General features: G+C 37.9%; 1 protein-coding gene across 3 annotated transcripts in view; it reads left to right on the forward strand.

Moving 5' to 3' along the window:
* The first annotated feature begins 1,744 nt into the window (after nt 1-1,744).
* Nucleotides 1,745-18,027, forward strand: part of rad23b (RAD23 homolog B, nucleotide excision repair protein) — a 49,752-nt gene continuing 33,469 nt past the window's right edge. The window contains exons 1-2 of one of the 3 annotated variants that reach the window (XM_015337275.2): nt 1,745-1,978; nt 16,171-16,252. In XM_015337275.2, the coding sequence (XP_015192761.1) occupies nt 1,913-1,978; nt 16,171-16,252 (148 nt within the window). In that variant the 5' untranslated portion in view covers nt 1,745-1,912. The remainder of the gene's footprint in view (nt 1,979-16,170; nt 16,253-18,027) is intronic. The other 2 variants (XM_006626997.3, XM_015337282.2) reach the window with 2 other exon arrangements.

An 18,027-nucleotide genomic window follows, 5' to 3' on the forward strand; every position in this document is an offset into this window, starting at 1 on the left:
ACGTGGCCGACCTCTTTATTCTTTATATCTTCAGACTTCACGGCATTCCTGCAGATATCGGATCGGGAACCCCAATTCATTTCAAGGTTTTGGAGGGCTTTTTGCAAATCTCTTGGGACTTCCACATCTCTCACATCTGGCTATCATCCAATGGACTGACAGAAAGAACCAACCAGGACCTTCTTACTTACTTCCGAGCTTACATCTCCGCTTCACAAGATGACTGGGTCTCTCTCCTCCCTTGGGCTGAATACGCACATAACTCTCTCTCTTCCTCCCCCTTCTATTGCTCCCTGGGATACCAACATCTCCCTTTTCCTGGACTCTATCCCCGAGTTAGACATTCCTTGCTTCCAGAAACACCTCACCTTCCTTAGAAGAATCTGGAGACACGCCAGGTCTGCCCTCCCTGCAACAGAAGACCACCGCAGACCGTCATCGACAACCTGTGCCCAGATTACGACAAGGACAATTCATCTGGCTGTCTACTAGGAACTTACCCCTTAGATAACCTTCACAGAACTTGGGACCCCGTTATATTGGACCTTTCCGCATCCTCTCCCAGCTCACCCCTGTAACCTATCGTCTTGCCTTTCCTCTGACTTTCAAGGTGCATCCCTCCTTCCATGTCTCTCTCTTGAAACAGTACCACAGATCTCCCCTCTCCTGTCTTCGACCCCCTCCAACCCTCATGACCCATCAGTCATGCTAATTTAGCACCTTAAATTGAAAGAGAAAAAAAAACACACTGGGGTCTATTCGGGTACAGTTACACAGGTATAGGGGTAGCAATTGGGTACAAGTATAAAAGGGGTGCGAAATAGGGAACTATTTCCACGAATCCGGACGATCTCACCACTCTGTACACCCAATGGGTCAGCTGCACTGGTCAGCGGCCTTCCTAGTCTCCGTCCTGCCCCTCGCCACGTACCCCAGCCGGGCACTCTTCAGCCGCAGCGCCAGGCGAATGCGCTACAATAATTTGAAGCCCCGCCCTGTTGAATATGTTATATATGTACAGTAGTCACAGATACTCGTTAATCTTAACACTCTATCATGCTTTATTAGCGTGACCATTTTAATTCCATCAAATTTATGCTTTTCAATAGTATCCAACGACACATACACTGCCTTTTTTAATTAGATAAAAAAGCCAAGCATTAAGTGTGAAAATATTATTTTATGAATAGTTGCTACCAATATTCATTCAGTCTGATTGCACATGTAAATAATATAATTGATCGTTGTAATAGCGGCCGCGCACAGGAATTCTTGTAATTAAACGCAGGTTTTTCTTTGCTTGTTACAGGATATTTTTGGTTTTACATGGAGGGGTGCTCAAGTTCGAAATCCCTCCAACCTTTTCCAGATTTCCTAAATTTAGTGTAAAAAAAGTAGTTGCCTTTTAGTAACTCTAGCTATCAAAAGCAAATTAACCAGAAAGGGTAGGTTTTTGTAACCCTTTCTCATGTTTCTACACCACTTAACACCCGTAATGAATAAACAATCAACATATATATAATTAATGTCGCATAAATCTGTAGATGGCTTTTCCACAATTATGTAGTTACAACTAAACAACACATCAGAACAAACCTAAACAAACGTCTGTGGTGTCACACACATTCATATCTGAGAAACTTGCTCAGTCATACTGGTATGTGCTCCTTCCAAACAACCCCGATTGCTGCGCAATTCCTCCCCCCACCTCCGGGACTGCTTTGCCTCCACTGTTGGCGCATGCTCATTACGTTGGTTGGCAGATTTGTTTATGCGCTGAAAAAAGGTTGAGAGTAATAGTGGTGATTAGGCCGTGATGAGCTAGCGAAAATACCCTGCAAACTGAATTCAACTTTTCGACGAAACTCCAAGGGAAATATATTACACATACGGTGTAACGATAACTGTCAAAATGCAGATTACACTTAAAACGCTTCAGCAACAGACGTTCAAAATCGATATCGACGGAGAAGAGACGGTAAGAGGGGGGTTAAAATGGTGGAAGGTAGGGTTGAAAACCTAACATTAATACTCCCTAATGGAGAAAAAAGTTTTTTTCTGAAACGTTATCGGTTTTTGCTATGTGTGAGGTGGAAGTAGAGAAATCTGGAGGGAATGCTAGAGTTTGAAATCTTTGTTAAGGAGTTACTGGTTTTACGTTGTTGTTGAGTGCAGATATCCTGGCTGGCTGTGGCTGTCTCTCTGTCCTCAACACAGCCGTGAGTGAAAATGCGTACTTTATAGGCCTACTGAATGGACGTTCATTATTGTTTTTAAATCAACGCCACGAAAATGAGTTTAAGTTATGTTAAATTTAAAATAGTGTCGTTTTTGCCTTAAAGGATAGCTTGGGACCATTCTGCCCCATGCATCATAATGAAAAATAAAAACACGGTTTAAGATAATTCAAGTAATTATAAATTGGCGCCGTAGTTGCCGATTCACGCAGGCCGTTTTCATTAGAACATTTAACTTAAAAAGTCATGACAATAGTTTTAACTCATATTTTGTTTCTGTATATATGTTCACAATTATGTACATGTAAATATACGTTACGTTATATTCATTGTATTTAGACTTTATTTAAATATTTGTTTAAGATGTTTTAAAAACAGAATCTTGTTTGAATGAAATCAAATGTATTTCAAGATTTAGGGGAATGTGGTAGTGATTTCTAGATTTATGTTCTTATTTTTAAACTATTTAAGCTTGTTTAGTCATTTTAAAATGATAATGATGATTCTAAGAATGGACAGCATCCTAATCTCAGCACAAAACTTTCACTGAGCTGTTCTTATGCAGAGGTATGACGAACGTTAGACGAGAAATGGATGGAAAGCTGTTATGGACCTCCTCTCCTTAATTGCAGCCTTCCATTCAAGTTATGACTGAAGACTGATTACATGTGGAAACTGAGCTGGAGTTTATTTTGAAAATAAACCATGTTAGAGGTGTAAAATTGTAGAGTTCTACCTTTCACTCATTCTAATATGGGGCTCCCTCCACATATCCTAATACTAGCAGTTCAAAAATGATTTGAAGAGATATGAAAGCAGTAATGTAGTATGTTCAGTTAGCATTAGTAAATCATAGAAGCTTGTGTTTCAGTAAAGAACAGTTAGGCTTAGCCCGCCCTGACACTGCAACAGATGTCTTTTCAACATTGAAAAGCAAGAATCAGCCCAAACTGATGATAAAATATCAATCAAGTTACAAAAAGACAAATTAAATGTATTCTAAGACTTTAGTTTTTTTTCCAGTTAAGAAAGGAAAACTTGCTTTACTGGTTGTCCTCTCTTCACTACAGCTGCACTCTCAGACTACAAGATGAAATTTACAGTGAAACTAGATTGGGGTCAATCTAAAACTCCAGTGGTCCTGGATACCCACAGCCCTGCAGATCCTATAAGTCACCTGTCAATTCTTAGTTTTGAAAGACTTGGAATAATAATAATAATTGCTTACACTTATATAGCGCTTTTCTGGACACTCCACCCAAAGCGCTTTACAGGTAATGGGGACACCCCTCCACCACCATCAATGTGCAGCATCCACCTGGATGATGCAATGGCAGCTATAGTGCGCCAGAACGCTCACCACACATCAGCTATCGAGTGAGGAGGATTATTAGGAGGCTATGATTGGTAAGGGCCAATGGGAAATTTGGCCAGGATGCCGGGGTTACACCCCTACTCTCGAGAAACGCCCTGGGATTTTTAAGGACTCGGTTTACACCTCATCCAAAGTAGTTTACGGTACAGTGTCCCCATCACTATACTGGGGCATTAGGACCCACATAGACCGCAGGGTGAGCTGGCCCTACTAACACATCTTCCAGCAGCTACCTTAGTTTTTTTCCCAGGAGGTCTCCCATCCAGGTACTGACCAGCCTCACACCTGCTTAGCTTCAATTGGTTGCCAGTTGTGAGTTGTGAGTGATATGGCTGCTGGAGTTTTGATTTAGTCATATTGTTCAGTCATGAATGGCCAGCTGTTGTCCTTGAGAACTATTGTGATATCCTTTCCAAATGGTCACTATACAGCATAATTGTGCAAACGCCTTCTAAAGATTTTAAAAACATTGAGTCAAGGGTGACGTGTACAGTGTACTGGATTGTCACCAGAACCAGGTTTGTAATGTACGTAGAATGTCAAAAAGCATATTGGCAATTACGAATGTTTAAAAAAGGTCGTTGTGCAATGTTTGAAAAATCTATGTTTACTCATTTATCTAAATGTGTTCATCCACATCTGTATTCTGAAAAGCAGCAAGTACAACTTTGACTATATACCTAAAAAAATCATCACTGACAGTTATGAGAGTTTTTCTGACACCAGTTGTATGATATCCAGTGTTAATTTAGTCAACAGTTTTTGATATATCATAGTCTTAGTCAAGTCAACTAAAATGCCTATTAGTATTAGTCACTTTCTAATCACCCCTCACTAGTTGATTACATTTTCACTATTTAGTTTTACTTTTAGCCAACTAATATAATAAAATGTATTTTTAAGAACCTTATATCAAAAAGCACAAGTCTTTGTTGCAAATCTAAAGTGTATTGATACCCATTAGATCACCATTAATCACCAGAGAGGTCAAATATCAAATACAAGAAATAATTGTGTACTAAATAGTTAATAAATAATCTACACAGATACTTCTTATGAATAAGAATCTGTTTTGGCACTGTTAGTAATGGTTCTTTACTTTTATACAATATTTTTTTGAAGTTATTATTTCAAAGCAACTTTTTTCAAAGTTTCAAAGCAATATTATCATTAACTTAATCAGGGGTGGCCCCTGAATTTGCAATAAATACAGGGAAATTACTGCATGAATTACTTAAAAATATTCAAACTGGACAAGACAAGTAATATATACATTCAGCTCACTGGGTCACTGGTGTAATATTAACAACAAGCCTGCCATATTATTTCAGGTGAAAAGATAGATTATTATGAAGCTGAAATGCAGCACATGTGAGAGTTGGTCGAACTCACTATATTTTAAAAGTGTGACATTTCTAGCCAAGACACAGAATTAGTAACTTCTAAATGTGCAAACAATAAAATATGGTTTATTCTTGTTTAGTTTTCTATTAAATGTGTTGGCTAGCTACAAAGTAAAAAACGGTTCTCTTTTCAGTGTAAAAGTGTCTGGGTGCTGTGATTCATATGGCGCTTCATATTTGTTGTAGTTTTTCACTCATAATGTAGCTGCATTCCGTTTCTCTATCTTCAGTAATGTCTTACAAGAGCTTTTCCTGGTTTTCTTATTGTGTATGAAGTGCTGCCAGACTCCAGGTGGAAGCATAGAGTGCCATAAGCATCTATGTTTCAACGGCTTTTCTTTTTCTAAGCGAAGTGCTCTAGTTTTAATATTTAATCTAATTAATATAGCGTATAAGTCTCTTTGTTTATTTGTACCAATCAATTAAAAGGTAAGAATTCATTACATGAGGGATGGAAAAGACCAGCTGGAAATGAGGGACAATCAGATAACAAAGGTGAAGAGAGATTGGCACAGCCTGATACACTAGTATCCATGAGGCACCACGCAGTCCATACACAGCCAAAGCCCTATGGACACCAACTGGCACTGTGTGGAAAAAGTAATTGTGAAAAAGTATTAAAGGGATAATTAAGCAGCTGATTGAACACAGCCAGGTTTGATTACAGCCAGCCCTGCTCAAAATAAACCTCACTTACTGTATTTTGACCCTTACCATCAGAGTCAAGTTGCCAGCACAAAGATTCAACAAGTACATTATACCATGATCAAAGGAAATTCTTGAAGAGATCAGAAAAAAAAGTTGATGATGTCTATCAGTCTGGAAGGGGTTACAAATCCATTTCTAAGGCTCTGCTTATTACTCTGGGACTCCACCGAATCACACTGAGGGCCATAATCTCCAAATGGAGAACACTTGGAATAGTAATGAATCTTCCCAGGAGTGGCTGGCCTGCCAGAATTTCTCCTAGGATGCAGCAAAAAATCATCCAGGAAGTCACAAAGGACTGCAGGCTTCTCTTGTATCAGCTAAGGTCGGTGTTCGTGATTCCAGAAAGAGACTGGGCAAAATTAGGCTTCATGGGAGAATTGCAAGGCAGAAACCAAGAAGAGCAAAAATGCTCGTCTCTCATTTGCCAAGAAGCACCTGGATGATCCCCAAGCCTTTTGGGTGAATGGTCTATGGACAGATTAGTCAAAAGTAGAACTTTTTGGATGACATGGGTCCCATTATGTCTTTCGTAAAGCAAGCACAGCATTCCACAGTAAGAAAATCATGACAACAGTCAAAAATGGTGGTGGTAGTGTGATGGTGTGGGAATGCTTTGCTGCCTCAGGACCTGGACAACTTGCCATAATTGAAGGAGCCATGAATTCTGCTCTCTATTAGAAAATTCTTAAGGAGAATGTCTGGTCATCTGTCTGCTGAAACTGAAGCGTAGACATGCAGCAAGACAATGATCCAAAACACAAAAGCAAGTTCCACACCAGAATGGCTAAAAATAACCAAAATTAAAATTTTGGAGTGACCTAGTAAAAGTCCAGATGTAAACCTAATAGAGATGGTGTGCCAGGACCTGAAATTAGCAGTTCATGCTTGAAAACTTACCAATGTTTCTGAATTAAAGCAATTACTTTTTCACACAGGGGATAAGGGTGTTGGATAACTTTGTTTATTTAATAAATGAAATATTAAAAAAATGTTACTTGTTCACTTTGGTTCCCTTTATTTAATTTCAGATGTTTTCTAAAGACCTGAAAACATCTACTGTGAAAAAATGCAATATAGGAAATCAAATACTTTTTCAGGGCACTGTAAGGCAGCATATCACAAGCTCAAAACGGGTTATAATATCTGTGAATTTTGGATTTAACATTTCTTTGATTAAAGAAAAACCCTAAGGAAAAATGTATTCTAGGTCAGGGCTGAAACAATTATTTTTTTGCTTACATTTTCAGACAGGCTTCCAACCTCCAGCAAGTTAATGACTTAACCTGAAGAGGGCAGCAATGCTGCTATAGCGTTGTAACTATAGAACAGATCGGAGAAAAAATATAGTTGTGGAAAACTAATAGTCTGGTTATAAAATAACATTTGTGCAAAAAGGTTACTATTAGCTAATTAAAACCACAGGCTTTTCATTACTAAGCGACGAGGTGTGGATTTATTTAATTTATAATTTACAAATGCATGGCGTTCGGTGGCATGGGCGGTGTTCTGACAAACAGCTACCCACTCAAGGTGAGCTACCCATAGTTCGAATGGTTGGAGTAATTTGTCGGAATGAGCTACCCTTACCAAAATCACTGAAGCTCACCATATTTTATCGAAGTATACAGTTATAAGAAAATGTTTCTGAATAATTAGAAGTATTTAGCAATCATGAAATACCACTCATTTGTCTATTAGCCTAAAGTTAGCAGAGTTGCAGTTCAACTTAATATGCTGTTGCAGCAATATTTCGGTTTGCTTAACCCTCACCATATAGATAGAAGTCTTTTCAAAGAAATATACAAGAAAATAAAGCTTGTCATCCTATAAGAAATAAATATGGGCTACTTCAAAAATTATTTAACAATCAGCAGCTCACCCTGTCGTTGCATTACATCGATTGGGTTACGTAAAATTGTTTAGCCTAAAAACAAATGGCTCGTCCTGTAAACCTATTCATACACAGCTCGTCTACTGCCATATATAGCTCATCTCGTGAAATAAAAATACGATCAGAATAGAATACGGTGTTAACACGGTTAAATGATACTGCAGCCGAGAGAGAGAATCTATATGTTTATTATTTATCCGTGTTCATCACTGCAGCTCATATTGGCAAATCCTACAGTCAATCGAAACATTTACTTACTGGTGTTCTGAGTTCACAGTTGGATTTCAAGTGACTTATTTAAAGTTTATTTTGAACTTTGAACTTATTTAAATCCTGTTTTATTTATTTTATTTTTTATATTTTAATCTGAACATTATTTTGAATTTTATTTTTGTACAAAAGAAAGTATTTTCCTGAAATTTATGTGAAAGACAATGCAGTAAGAAGTAGGAAGATGTTAATGAAGTTGAGACTTTTTGTTTCTCATTATTTTATTGATTAAAGGTTTATGGCTACTGAACAATGCCAAACATTGTCACAGCCTTTCTCATTTACAAGCCATAAGTTTCAGCTAAGCCAATTTATTATTGTAATATTTGCCTGAATAATCACTTATCAAAATATTTGTTGGTTGCAGCCCTATTCTAGATACTGTATTAATTTTAAAAACTTTTGCCCAGTTTGTGGTAGTCAAATTTTCCCCTTTAAGGGAATTAAATGGCAGCTCTTAACCAAAACCATATTAAGATATTGCAGTTGACACAAACAAAAAGAAAATACTGTTGTAGTATGTACAATGTAGTGTACATATCATTTAAAATATTATAGGGCTGGAAATTCATTTATGAAAATAATGGGGAATTCCCCCTTTACATGAAGGTCATTTGGGGGATTTCAGTATCTTGTGGGGGAATAATAGACTAATGAAACGAGTGTATTGAAATAATTAATACACAACACAAACTGCATAAGTTCATTTTAAATAGTGCTACCTAAATGCAGATTGTTGTCCATCTTTCATTGCCAGCCTCCTCTACATTGAAGGTAAAAGAACATTAAAGGAGAAGGATGATAGTTTTTTTTCTCTTCCTCGTCAAACCCATGTATCTGCTTCTCATGTTTTCAAAGGCAGGCTCTTGTGTATGACAGTCAAACAGTTTGTCTCCTTCAAAATTGTTACCTTCAAGAAAGCTGAAAAAATCCTGCTCTGAAGGACAAAGATGGACTAATACCTCTTTCAATGCCTCTTTAGTATGCTGGACTCTGGAGAAGACGGTCTTCCCTCTAAAGTACTTTAAGAGGAGAAATACACCAGTACATCTTTCATCAAGTGACAGAGGGCCACAAAGTTGAATTGTCTGACACCAATGTAGGCATCCTCTCACGAAGCAGCAGTAAATGTAGGGGTTTTGTGCTTAACTGGGACAATTATTTATTGTAGCAGCAAGTCACAAAATGATTCTTCTGATGACTATTAGAATCAACCATGCGGGATAACTCAAACAGTGCACACTGGATCCTTTGGTTACGTGCTGGCAACCTCCGTTCTCGACTCTTAGAACAAAGGAAAGTTCTGGCACTCTGCCACTGGCCGTTACGTGGTGGTCTGAGGTCTGAGGATGTTCAGGAGGCGCTCAGAGTCAGAAATGTCCAGCAGGCCCCGAACTGAGGGGGTCTGCACTGCCTGTTTTATCTGGAGGACCTACCGGTCGTTCATTGGTTGAAAGTTTCATGGGCATTCAAGACCCTGTACTTTAATAAGCCTCTCCACTACACCAATAAGAAGGCCTTTGCTTTTATTAGTCCTGAGTGTTGGAGGCAGCCATGTGTTCTAGTACATCTCTCATGGCTTTTAGTGATCTGCATACAACTGAGACTGCACTTTGAATTGAGAACAACCTCACTGTATGCAGTAAACTTCAGTGTTGGCTCCTCCAGTTGTTTCTGCAACTCATAAAGCTTGTTGCTTCTTCTTACTTGCCGTCAAGTCTTGCTGGAACCTTTTCACTTTCCACATTTGTGGTTGCATTGCTCGGAGCAATGGCAAGCAGATTACACTGTATGGCTAACCTGGTTCATTCTGAATTGAATTTTTTCCTGAGTTTTTGAACAACTCCTTGGGGGCTTCCTGTCATAATAGCAGCTTCATCTGTGCATACTGCAACATATTTGCTCCCATTTAATTTTTTTTTCACTCATTATTTGCTTCATATCAAATGGTCTCTCCCCTTCCATCTGCAATTTCAGTTTAACTTTTTCATGTATGTACCTTACATAGGTATGAGCTGCTTACTGTTACTTATATCAGTGGACTCATCTGATATTAAAGAAAACGCAGGACTTGTCCATACAGCTGCATCTAATTCTTCTTGGAGTGTGTTTGCAATAGTTTGATGCATTTCTGACAAACCTTTATCATCCAGATAGCTTCCACAGTTCATCAATCTTAAGATGCTTTAAATAACGAAATTCCATTTCTTCTATGAATCTCACAAGTTAAATGAAATTCAAAATGCTAACTCGTTTTATGCAACAAAGTATGCAGCTTTAAGTAGCCCTTTAACCCCTTCCTCACCACATGATTGTGCAGCTTTGATTGCACTAGCCACAGCATTACGTGATTCTGCCTCGCATTTTCTTTAGAGTGCTGCGTAATGAGCAACTGCATTCAAGTGTCTAATTTGTGATTTTTTTTTTAAACACCAACTAGTAAACCTCACACTATTGAACATGTTGCAATCTGAGCAGCTCATTTCTCTGTCTTTCATTTCAAGCCATGGGTATATTTCCAGCCAACTTGCCTGAAACTTATCTTTAAGCGCTTACTCCTCGCTGCTTCTTTTGGCAATCTCCTGATCACCGTCATTGCACTTTGTAGTTCGAGGGGCATTTTTTCTTGAGAGCTTGCCTTTCCAGAAGTAGACTTTCTTTTCAACCATCGCTCCATTTCTTATCAAATTGACTAACTAGATTTTGAAGCTTTCATGTTGAACTAATGTAAACCATTTTAATCAAAATCAACCCATTTTCTTGTCCTTTTCGTCTGCCTAAAACGAATGTGAGATGTGCAACACAACCACACAAATAGTGTGAGGTCACCGAATCATGCAGTAGTCCCTTGCAACATGCTGGAAAAACACAATCTTGACAAAGAATACATTTGAAAGAGTTCTCCCAGGACCGATGTATTAGTGTTGTAATGAAAAGATCAGTAAAGTGGGCTTAACGCATGGTAAACTAACAAAAAACTTACCAAACTGTGCATCAGAAAAGTAGTGTAGTTCACATTGCTGCAGTGTTTATGTATTTTAAAAAGGAAATACAGGGGGTACCTTTAAAGCAGAGACAACGGCACTGAAAATTTTTGGCGCAACCTTTAAAGCCCTGGCCAAATACGAAGACAGTACGTACAGTTATAATTCAAACTGAATTAAAAACTACACATCCCAGTTACCATGGTGGTGCTTGTGATCATTGCGTTTAACCAATGAAACAGGGCGAAAAATCAGTCACATGGCTTTGGGGCTTAACCTTTCAGCAACAAAGCGAAATCTACACGATAGGCTACCTCAAACTGTCAGTTACACGACTGTGTATGTCGCTTAAGCCAATCCTATTTGGCATTTTAGTTATGGAGGCGGGAAGACGCCCCCCCGCCTCCCTCTGGGTGCCTGAGTTGACGCCATCTTTAACTGTTCTTGTGCCGAGCCGCAGCGAATGAGAGAGACCCCGAGAAATAAAAAAAAATGAATCCAGAGAAAACGCTTGTGTGCCCTGGTGGTAAGGGGAAGTAATACATCAGTAGCTACTTCGAGGAATTGGGGATAGATGTAGAGTTAAAATTTGAACGAATACAAAAACTAGATGTTAAAATCTTGACGAACAGAGCGATGATGGAGATCTACAAATTTTCCGGAGCCAAAAAATCAAATAGGAAACAGATGCTTTTTGATATCTTAAATCATAATTTCGACCTAGGTTTAAGAAATGAATATTTTCAGCGAGTTATTAGTTTGTATGTACAGAGGATCATCAATAAGAAATCCCCCTTAAGAAAAAGTGAAAGGGAAGATTTTGACCGCCAGATCTTTGCTCTGCCCCTTGTAAGAAAGGAGAGCAGTGAAATTTCAGCTGCAGAAGATGCACAGCAAACAGCTAGCACTAGCTCAGCTTGTGATGTAAGATCTGGAACGAGTGAATTAAATTATGTAAAGTGCACTAATGAGGTAGTTAGTGAATTAGGAGCACAGTTTTAAAATGTGCATAGGTTAATGGAAGAATGCAGGAAGCTGGATGATGAAAGAGCTAGGTTAGACAAGAAAAAAGAGAGAGGCTTTATAAGGCTAAAAATGAAATTCAAGCTCTCAAATAAATTAAGCAAGGCAAATGAAAAGTTAGGACATGGAAGTGTTAGGAATGTGGCTTAGATTCAGGGATAGTAAAATTTGGACAGCAAAAAGTTGTGGAGTGTGAGCAGGTAGTCATTTTGAATTAACAGGAGAAAAGTGAGTCAGAAAAGGAAAAGGCACAGCTAGAGAAGAGTATTGATGAATTGCAAGAACAGTTGGAAAAGCTTAGATATACAAAAAAAAAAGGAATCACAGAAGGTTGTGTATTATAAAAGGAAATGTGATTCTGAAGCAGATTTAGCACATAGGGTGAGGGACCTGAATGAGGAGGTACAGTTCTGGCAGGGAGAATATGAAGGCTTGAAAACAGAGATAGACAGGCTAGTGAGTCACAATGTTAGCATGTATGAAAAGGGCAAGTATAGTAATGCTGTAAGAGAGGCTTATATGGATTTAGTAGCAAACATGGGCGTTAGTGCATGAAAGGCTTCTCAGATAGTCAGACCAGTTTTTGATAAATTGGTAGGTATTCATGTAGATAGATTACCAGGGGAAAGTTTTTGTAAAAAATCTTGTGTTAGAAGCAAGGCAAGTTTCTTTGCAACATCTGAAAGAAAAACTGTTGCAAGAAAGTAATTTAACCCTTGCCACAGATGGACCACTGAATATGGTCATAGATATGGAACTGCAGGGATTTCTTTCCAGGATAGTAATGCATTTAGGACTCGGAGAGCAGGCATCGGGTTCAGCTCAGTGCATATTTGACACAGTTAGAGAGATGGTGCAAGATCAAGGATTCAGATGCAGCATGTTCTGAGAAGGACATTTTTTGATTTCTGAAGCTTGAATCAACCTGTGAGAGTGATTTTGGAATCTTTGATAACTTTAAGTAAATTAAGGCCAGAGCAACAGCATTAGCTGTCGAGGGTATGATTATGTTCAAGGAGAACAGGTCTTGGCAGTGGCTTGAAAAACTGGATTCTGAAAAGAAGACAGAAGTTTTATCTCAAGCTAGAGAATCAGTTAAAGAGCAGAGGGGTGTGTTTTGTGAGAGGATGGCTAGGATAAGAGATGCCAGGTTGCAGACAGGTAACAGCCAGGCAGAAATAGATGCGCAACTGAGGAATTTAGATGAGGACAAGAAGCTTCCTGCAGTTACAGCACAGTTGAAGTTTAGGAGATTTGTGATAGGAATGAAAAATGAAAATAGAGTTTTCAATTTTTCAAAGGACAGGAAAAGGCTTAGTCTAGAACAGGTGATTGTTAACTTAAAAAGTGTTGTCTGGAGGCCAGAGGAAATCCCAGCTACATCTAGAGAAGACAAAGATTGTTTGGCACCATCAGAACGTATTGTTGAAGAAAAGGCAGAGTTATTAAAGGAGGCTGTTAAGCAGCATTTTAAGGCTGGAGATCTAGGTGAAAAAAGGTTGGTATGGAAGGATTAAGAATTTCTATGTTAATTAAACCAGAACACTTGTTAGGAAAGAGAGTTAGACATGCTTTTGATGAGAAAGGTAGGAAGGTGAGGTACAAGGGCACAGTTGCTGAAATTAGACTAGGTGGCCAGGAGTATATTTTTAAAATAAAATATGATGGATTTAGAAAAATGTGGTGGTTTGCTTTGTGGAAAGATTATATGGATAGTTATTTAGAATTGCTTAGTGCAGAGGAGTTTGTAGGCAAGAAAGTAGTTTCACGTGTTTGTGAGTAGTGAAGATGGGAGTGAATGTTGGTGGCCAGGCAGGGTAGTAAATGTGAATAGAACAGGAGACTTGTTTGTTGTGGATTATGTAGAGGAGGGCGATGATGAAGTTAGTGGCATAATTGAGTATCCATTGTTAGATGATTACATGAATAATGAGGTGAGGATTGTTGCTTAGGTTTCTTAAATTCCAGGCTATTGCTAATGTTACACTGTGTGTCAGATACAGATAATTTTGAGGAATACGAATAGGAAAACATCTTGTAGCCGATGCTAATGTGCAAGGGAGGCTGGTGAAAAGTTGATCCCTGGAGCCAGCATCTTAAGATATCTGTATTTGTAGGTACCTGGGAAGTAAATTAATTTGAAAACATGCAGATTATGGATGCTGATGCGCCAGGGAGGTCAAAAGGCTGATCCCTGGAGCCAGCAATATTAAATTAATCCTCTATATATAACTGCTGATGTAACTTTCCCGTGCCTTCTGAGAGCTGGTTTCCAGCACTGTATATAGTTACTCGTTAGTTATAATTTTTAACATTTACATGTTCTTCTTTGAATATGTTTGCTGTTCAGTTATAGTTTATATTTCATTATTTACTTTTTTGTTTACTTTCATATTTTTATTTTGTCAGATCAAATGCACATTTGACCAAAGTCTTGTAAATGATTACGTTTTAAAAGACAGAAAAAAGTGCAAAAACTAATTCCAGCACAATTTTAATATTTCTATATTTGTCATTCATACCTTATATTGTGTATGACAATTAGTATAAATTATACATATAATAACACTGTTTTGTATAGATGAAACCTTTCCAAAATGTATAAATCATTAAAGATTATTAAAAATGTATTATTTTCCACGTGTAATATAATTAGGAAGTACAATAAGATGTTGTTTTAACAGTTATAAAATGATACGTCTAATTTGTTGAAACAGCTGTTTGTTTAATGATAAGTAAAGGACTTAGAAGTAAAAAGAGATGCTTCATATTGCTTGATTAATTTTAAAAGTTATAAATGCAGAGGCGATTGCTGCCACAAGTGCTCCAGGCAACAGAACGTTCGTTCTGTACTGCTGAGCTCCGCGCCTCCTCCCTCTCTCGGTGCCTCGCCCCTCTCTGACGGAGTGCAGTGGGCGGTATGCTATTTTCAGAGCTTCTGATTGGGGAAAAAAAGACCTGCTGATCAGTTTCACACAACAAGAAGAGAAAAGAATAGGATTGGGACCCAGACTGGAGTGTAACCGCTTCTAAATAACATAAGAGTTGAATCAGCAAGTTTTCACATAAGTTGGCAGCTGTTCAGAAAAGCTGAGATGTGAGTGTTGGGACAGTTGCATGCTGAGAAGCGGCATCCAGGGGTGTCGGGTTTACACCCCATCTTCTCAGCATGCAACTGTCCCATCTCAGCTTTTCTCGACAGCCTTATGAGAGTATCTCCCTTTTTCAAAGTACCTCAAGCTCCAAGAACTTTGCAGTAACAATAAGGACGGTTACATAACCAAGCCCTCAAAATGCACTCTTTTTTCATTAACAGAGCCTTAAGTACATATTGTGTAGATAGTGAGGAAACCATCTATTGTCTGTAAGGGATTTGCAACAAAATACTTAATTTCAGAATGTATAATGTATTTTCAATTGTACTATTTTAATATTGCATTGTACTTTTATATTTTAATCTCAAGATTTTAAATGCAAATTGATTCACTGTTAAGCAACGATAATTTCTCAATTTGCTGTCCCAGTACATGAGAGGGTCCTGTCTATTTTACCTGATGTGTGGGAATTGTGTGCTGTCATTATTACTTAAATTAGTTCTTGAAGTTCTTATTTTGCTGTGCTTGTAAACTGACTTGAGTTGGGACTATTCAGCAACACTTCAAAGTAGGCAGGTTCATTGATTGCTTAGGTGAGATTTTAATAAGAGTAGTAGGTTCATTACCGAGCATTTAAAGAAGCATGTAAGTAGATTGTGTTAAGTATAAGTACATTACACATAGTTTTGCACTTAGTACTGCTGTTTTTGATACTAACATGGGACACTTTCATTGTAACATTTGTATGTTCTTCCCAAGGTTGAGTAGGTTTTGCTAGATGTTCTGGATTATTCCTACCTTTCAAAGACATGCTGGCCAGGTTAATTGGTATATCTGATTTGTCCCTGTGAGTGTGTATAGTGTGTGCCATGACTTGTATCCTATGCTCCCAAGATAGGTTTTTACCTGGAATTGGTACCAGATTACCGTGGCACTTACCAGGCATTTAGTTTTTTAGAACATTTTGGAGGATGCAAACATATTAAACAATTAGCATGTGAAGGTCTACCAGATCCATTGAAGATTTTTTTTAAACCTTAGAGTGATACTTTGAACCAGTGTTGCACCAAAAAATCGTATCCTATTAAATGCATTCATTACATGTGCTGTTTGTCTAGTCATACTTTGAGTTTGGAACCAGGTTTGTTAAACTTTTCATTCGTAACGTTTTTTTTACCTAGGTAAAAGCCCTAAAGGAAAAAATTGAAAATGAGAAGGGAAAAGATGGTTTTCCAGTAGCTGGACAAAAATTGATATATGCAGGTATGTTATCCTTTGTACAACTGTTTTTTAAAGTTTTAAAGTTGTTCATAGTAGTAATTTCTAATTTAGTTTAATATTGATTTCAGTTTATACAAAATACATACTCTGTTCAGCTCATTTTTGTATTCGAATTAAAAATCAAGGAGAAAGCCATAGACCAATGATAACTTTTCAATGTTCAATGTCTTCTGTAATTACTTTTTAAAATGTGATTGTATGTTATTTTTAGAAATTATAATAAGTGGTTCAGTTTTCAAGGGTAAGCTCCAGGGTAAGATTAGACTGAAACTTCATATATAGTAGGGATAAGCATAGTAGGGATGCTCCGATCAGGCTTTTAAGAGCCGGTACTGATCACCGATTCCATGTCATTAGAATCAGCCGATACCGATTTCTTTCTTTTAAAAAACATTTCATTAAGCTCCTACTTAACCAGCCATGTACAAGCCTCATACCCATGTTATTTTTCCCATTAAAATAAACTGTAGACCACAGGTGTTATTAACAAAATGAAATGTAGTGGGTTTATTGTTGAACTACAATAAAAAAAACACTTCTTACTAAAATAAATAAAATAATCGGTTAAAATAAAGACACTTTACTAATAAAACACGTACACAAAACATGTATACATATTAGATATACATATGGCATATTTATAGCAATAACAAAAAACAAGCTAAAACAAAATAAAAGGCTTGTCTTCATCAGAACCCACAATTCTAATAAGATGTTCAATAAGATGCATAACAAGACATAGCAGCCTACTACAACCAAAAGGAAACAAGTCAGCCTAATGTAACTCTTTACCTACTAAGCCTATTGTTTACTAATCATCGAGGGCAGATTCTTGTTTATGAATATGAGCGTCTCTGCATGTTTTGAAGACAATCTGTTCCTCTTCTCATCCAAAATGTGTGCTGCTGTACTGAATAGACGGTTGCTGTCCACACTCATACAGGGAGTGTAAAGTAGACCCAAGCTGCTGAAACGGCTTTTATTGCACTTCCAAAAGGCCATTGGCTCTGCGCTTCCTAAGATGAGTTGCTCACTGAGGTAGAGGTTACCTCCGACGCTGTTGAGTCATTCCTATCCTAGCCGTCCCTTTTATCTTCATTTAGAATTTCCTCATACATCGCTTGCAAAGATCCTGTCTGTAGTACTTTCAATTTCCTACTGTAAGGCTCGTTTTTTTTAAAGTGTTGCTGTTATTGATGGCTGAGCGAGAGTTGGCTTGCTAGTTGGCGCAGCTTTTGCACATGCTAATTTTTCATACTCTGCATATTCTTTTTGGTGTTGACTTTTCAAATATCTCAAAGTTTCTGGTGTTGCACATTTTAGCTGATGATCCCCCACGAGCGACTTCTTTTGCACATGTATTGCAAACTGCAATTTTTTTGTCTTTTGTAGATGTGTGGTAACGTCGGAAATTTAGTCAGTGCAAAATCAGTTTTTGAGATTGGTCAATTGACTGATTGAGTCATTTGGAGTGAAAATCATCCGATGGTAGATCAAACGGAGCATCCTTAGTACATATGTGCTACATTTGTGCCATTAAATACAGTGTTTATGGTGCATTCTTCTCTAAGATATAATGCATTAATTTCAGGTAGTAATATTGGCTTAAGAGAACCAAATCTGTATTGTTGATAAGCGCTGCAAAGCTGCATTTGTGCTGTTTTGGATTCTGAGATATTAGGGATTCTTTTTTGGGAGAGTGATGCTACTCAACCTCTGAAGTTGCTTCCCTACAAACTGGACAAACAGGGACTCCC

The sequence above is a fragment of the Lepisosteus oculatus genome, chromosome 3, assembly GCF_040954835.1.
Source record: "Lepisosteus oculatus isolate fLepOcu1 chromosome 3, fLepOcu1.hap2, whole genome shotgun sequence".
NCBI lineage: Eukaryota > Metazoa > Chordata > Actinopteri > Semionotiformes > Lepisosteidae > Lepisosteus > Lepisosteus oculatus.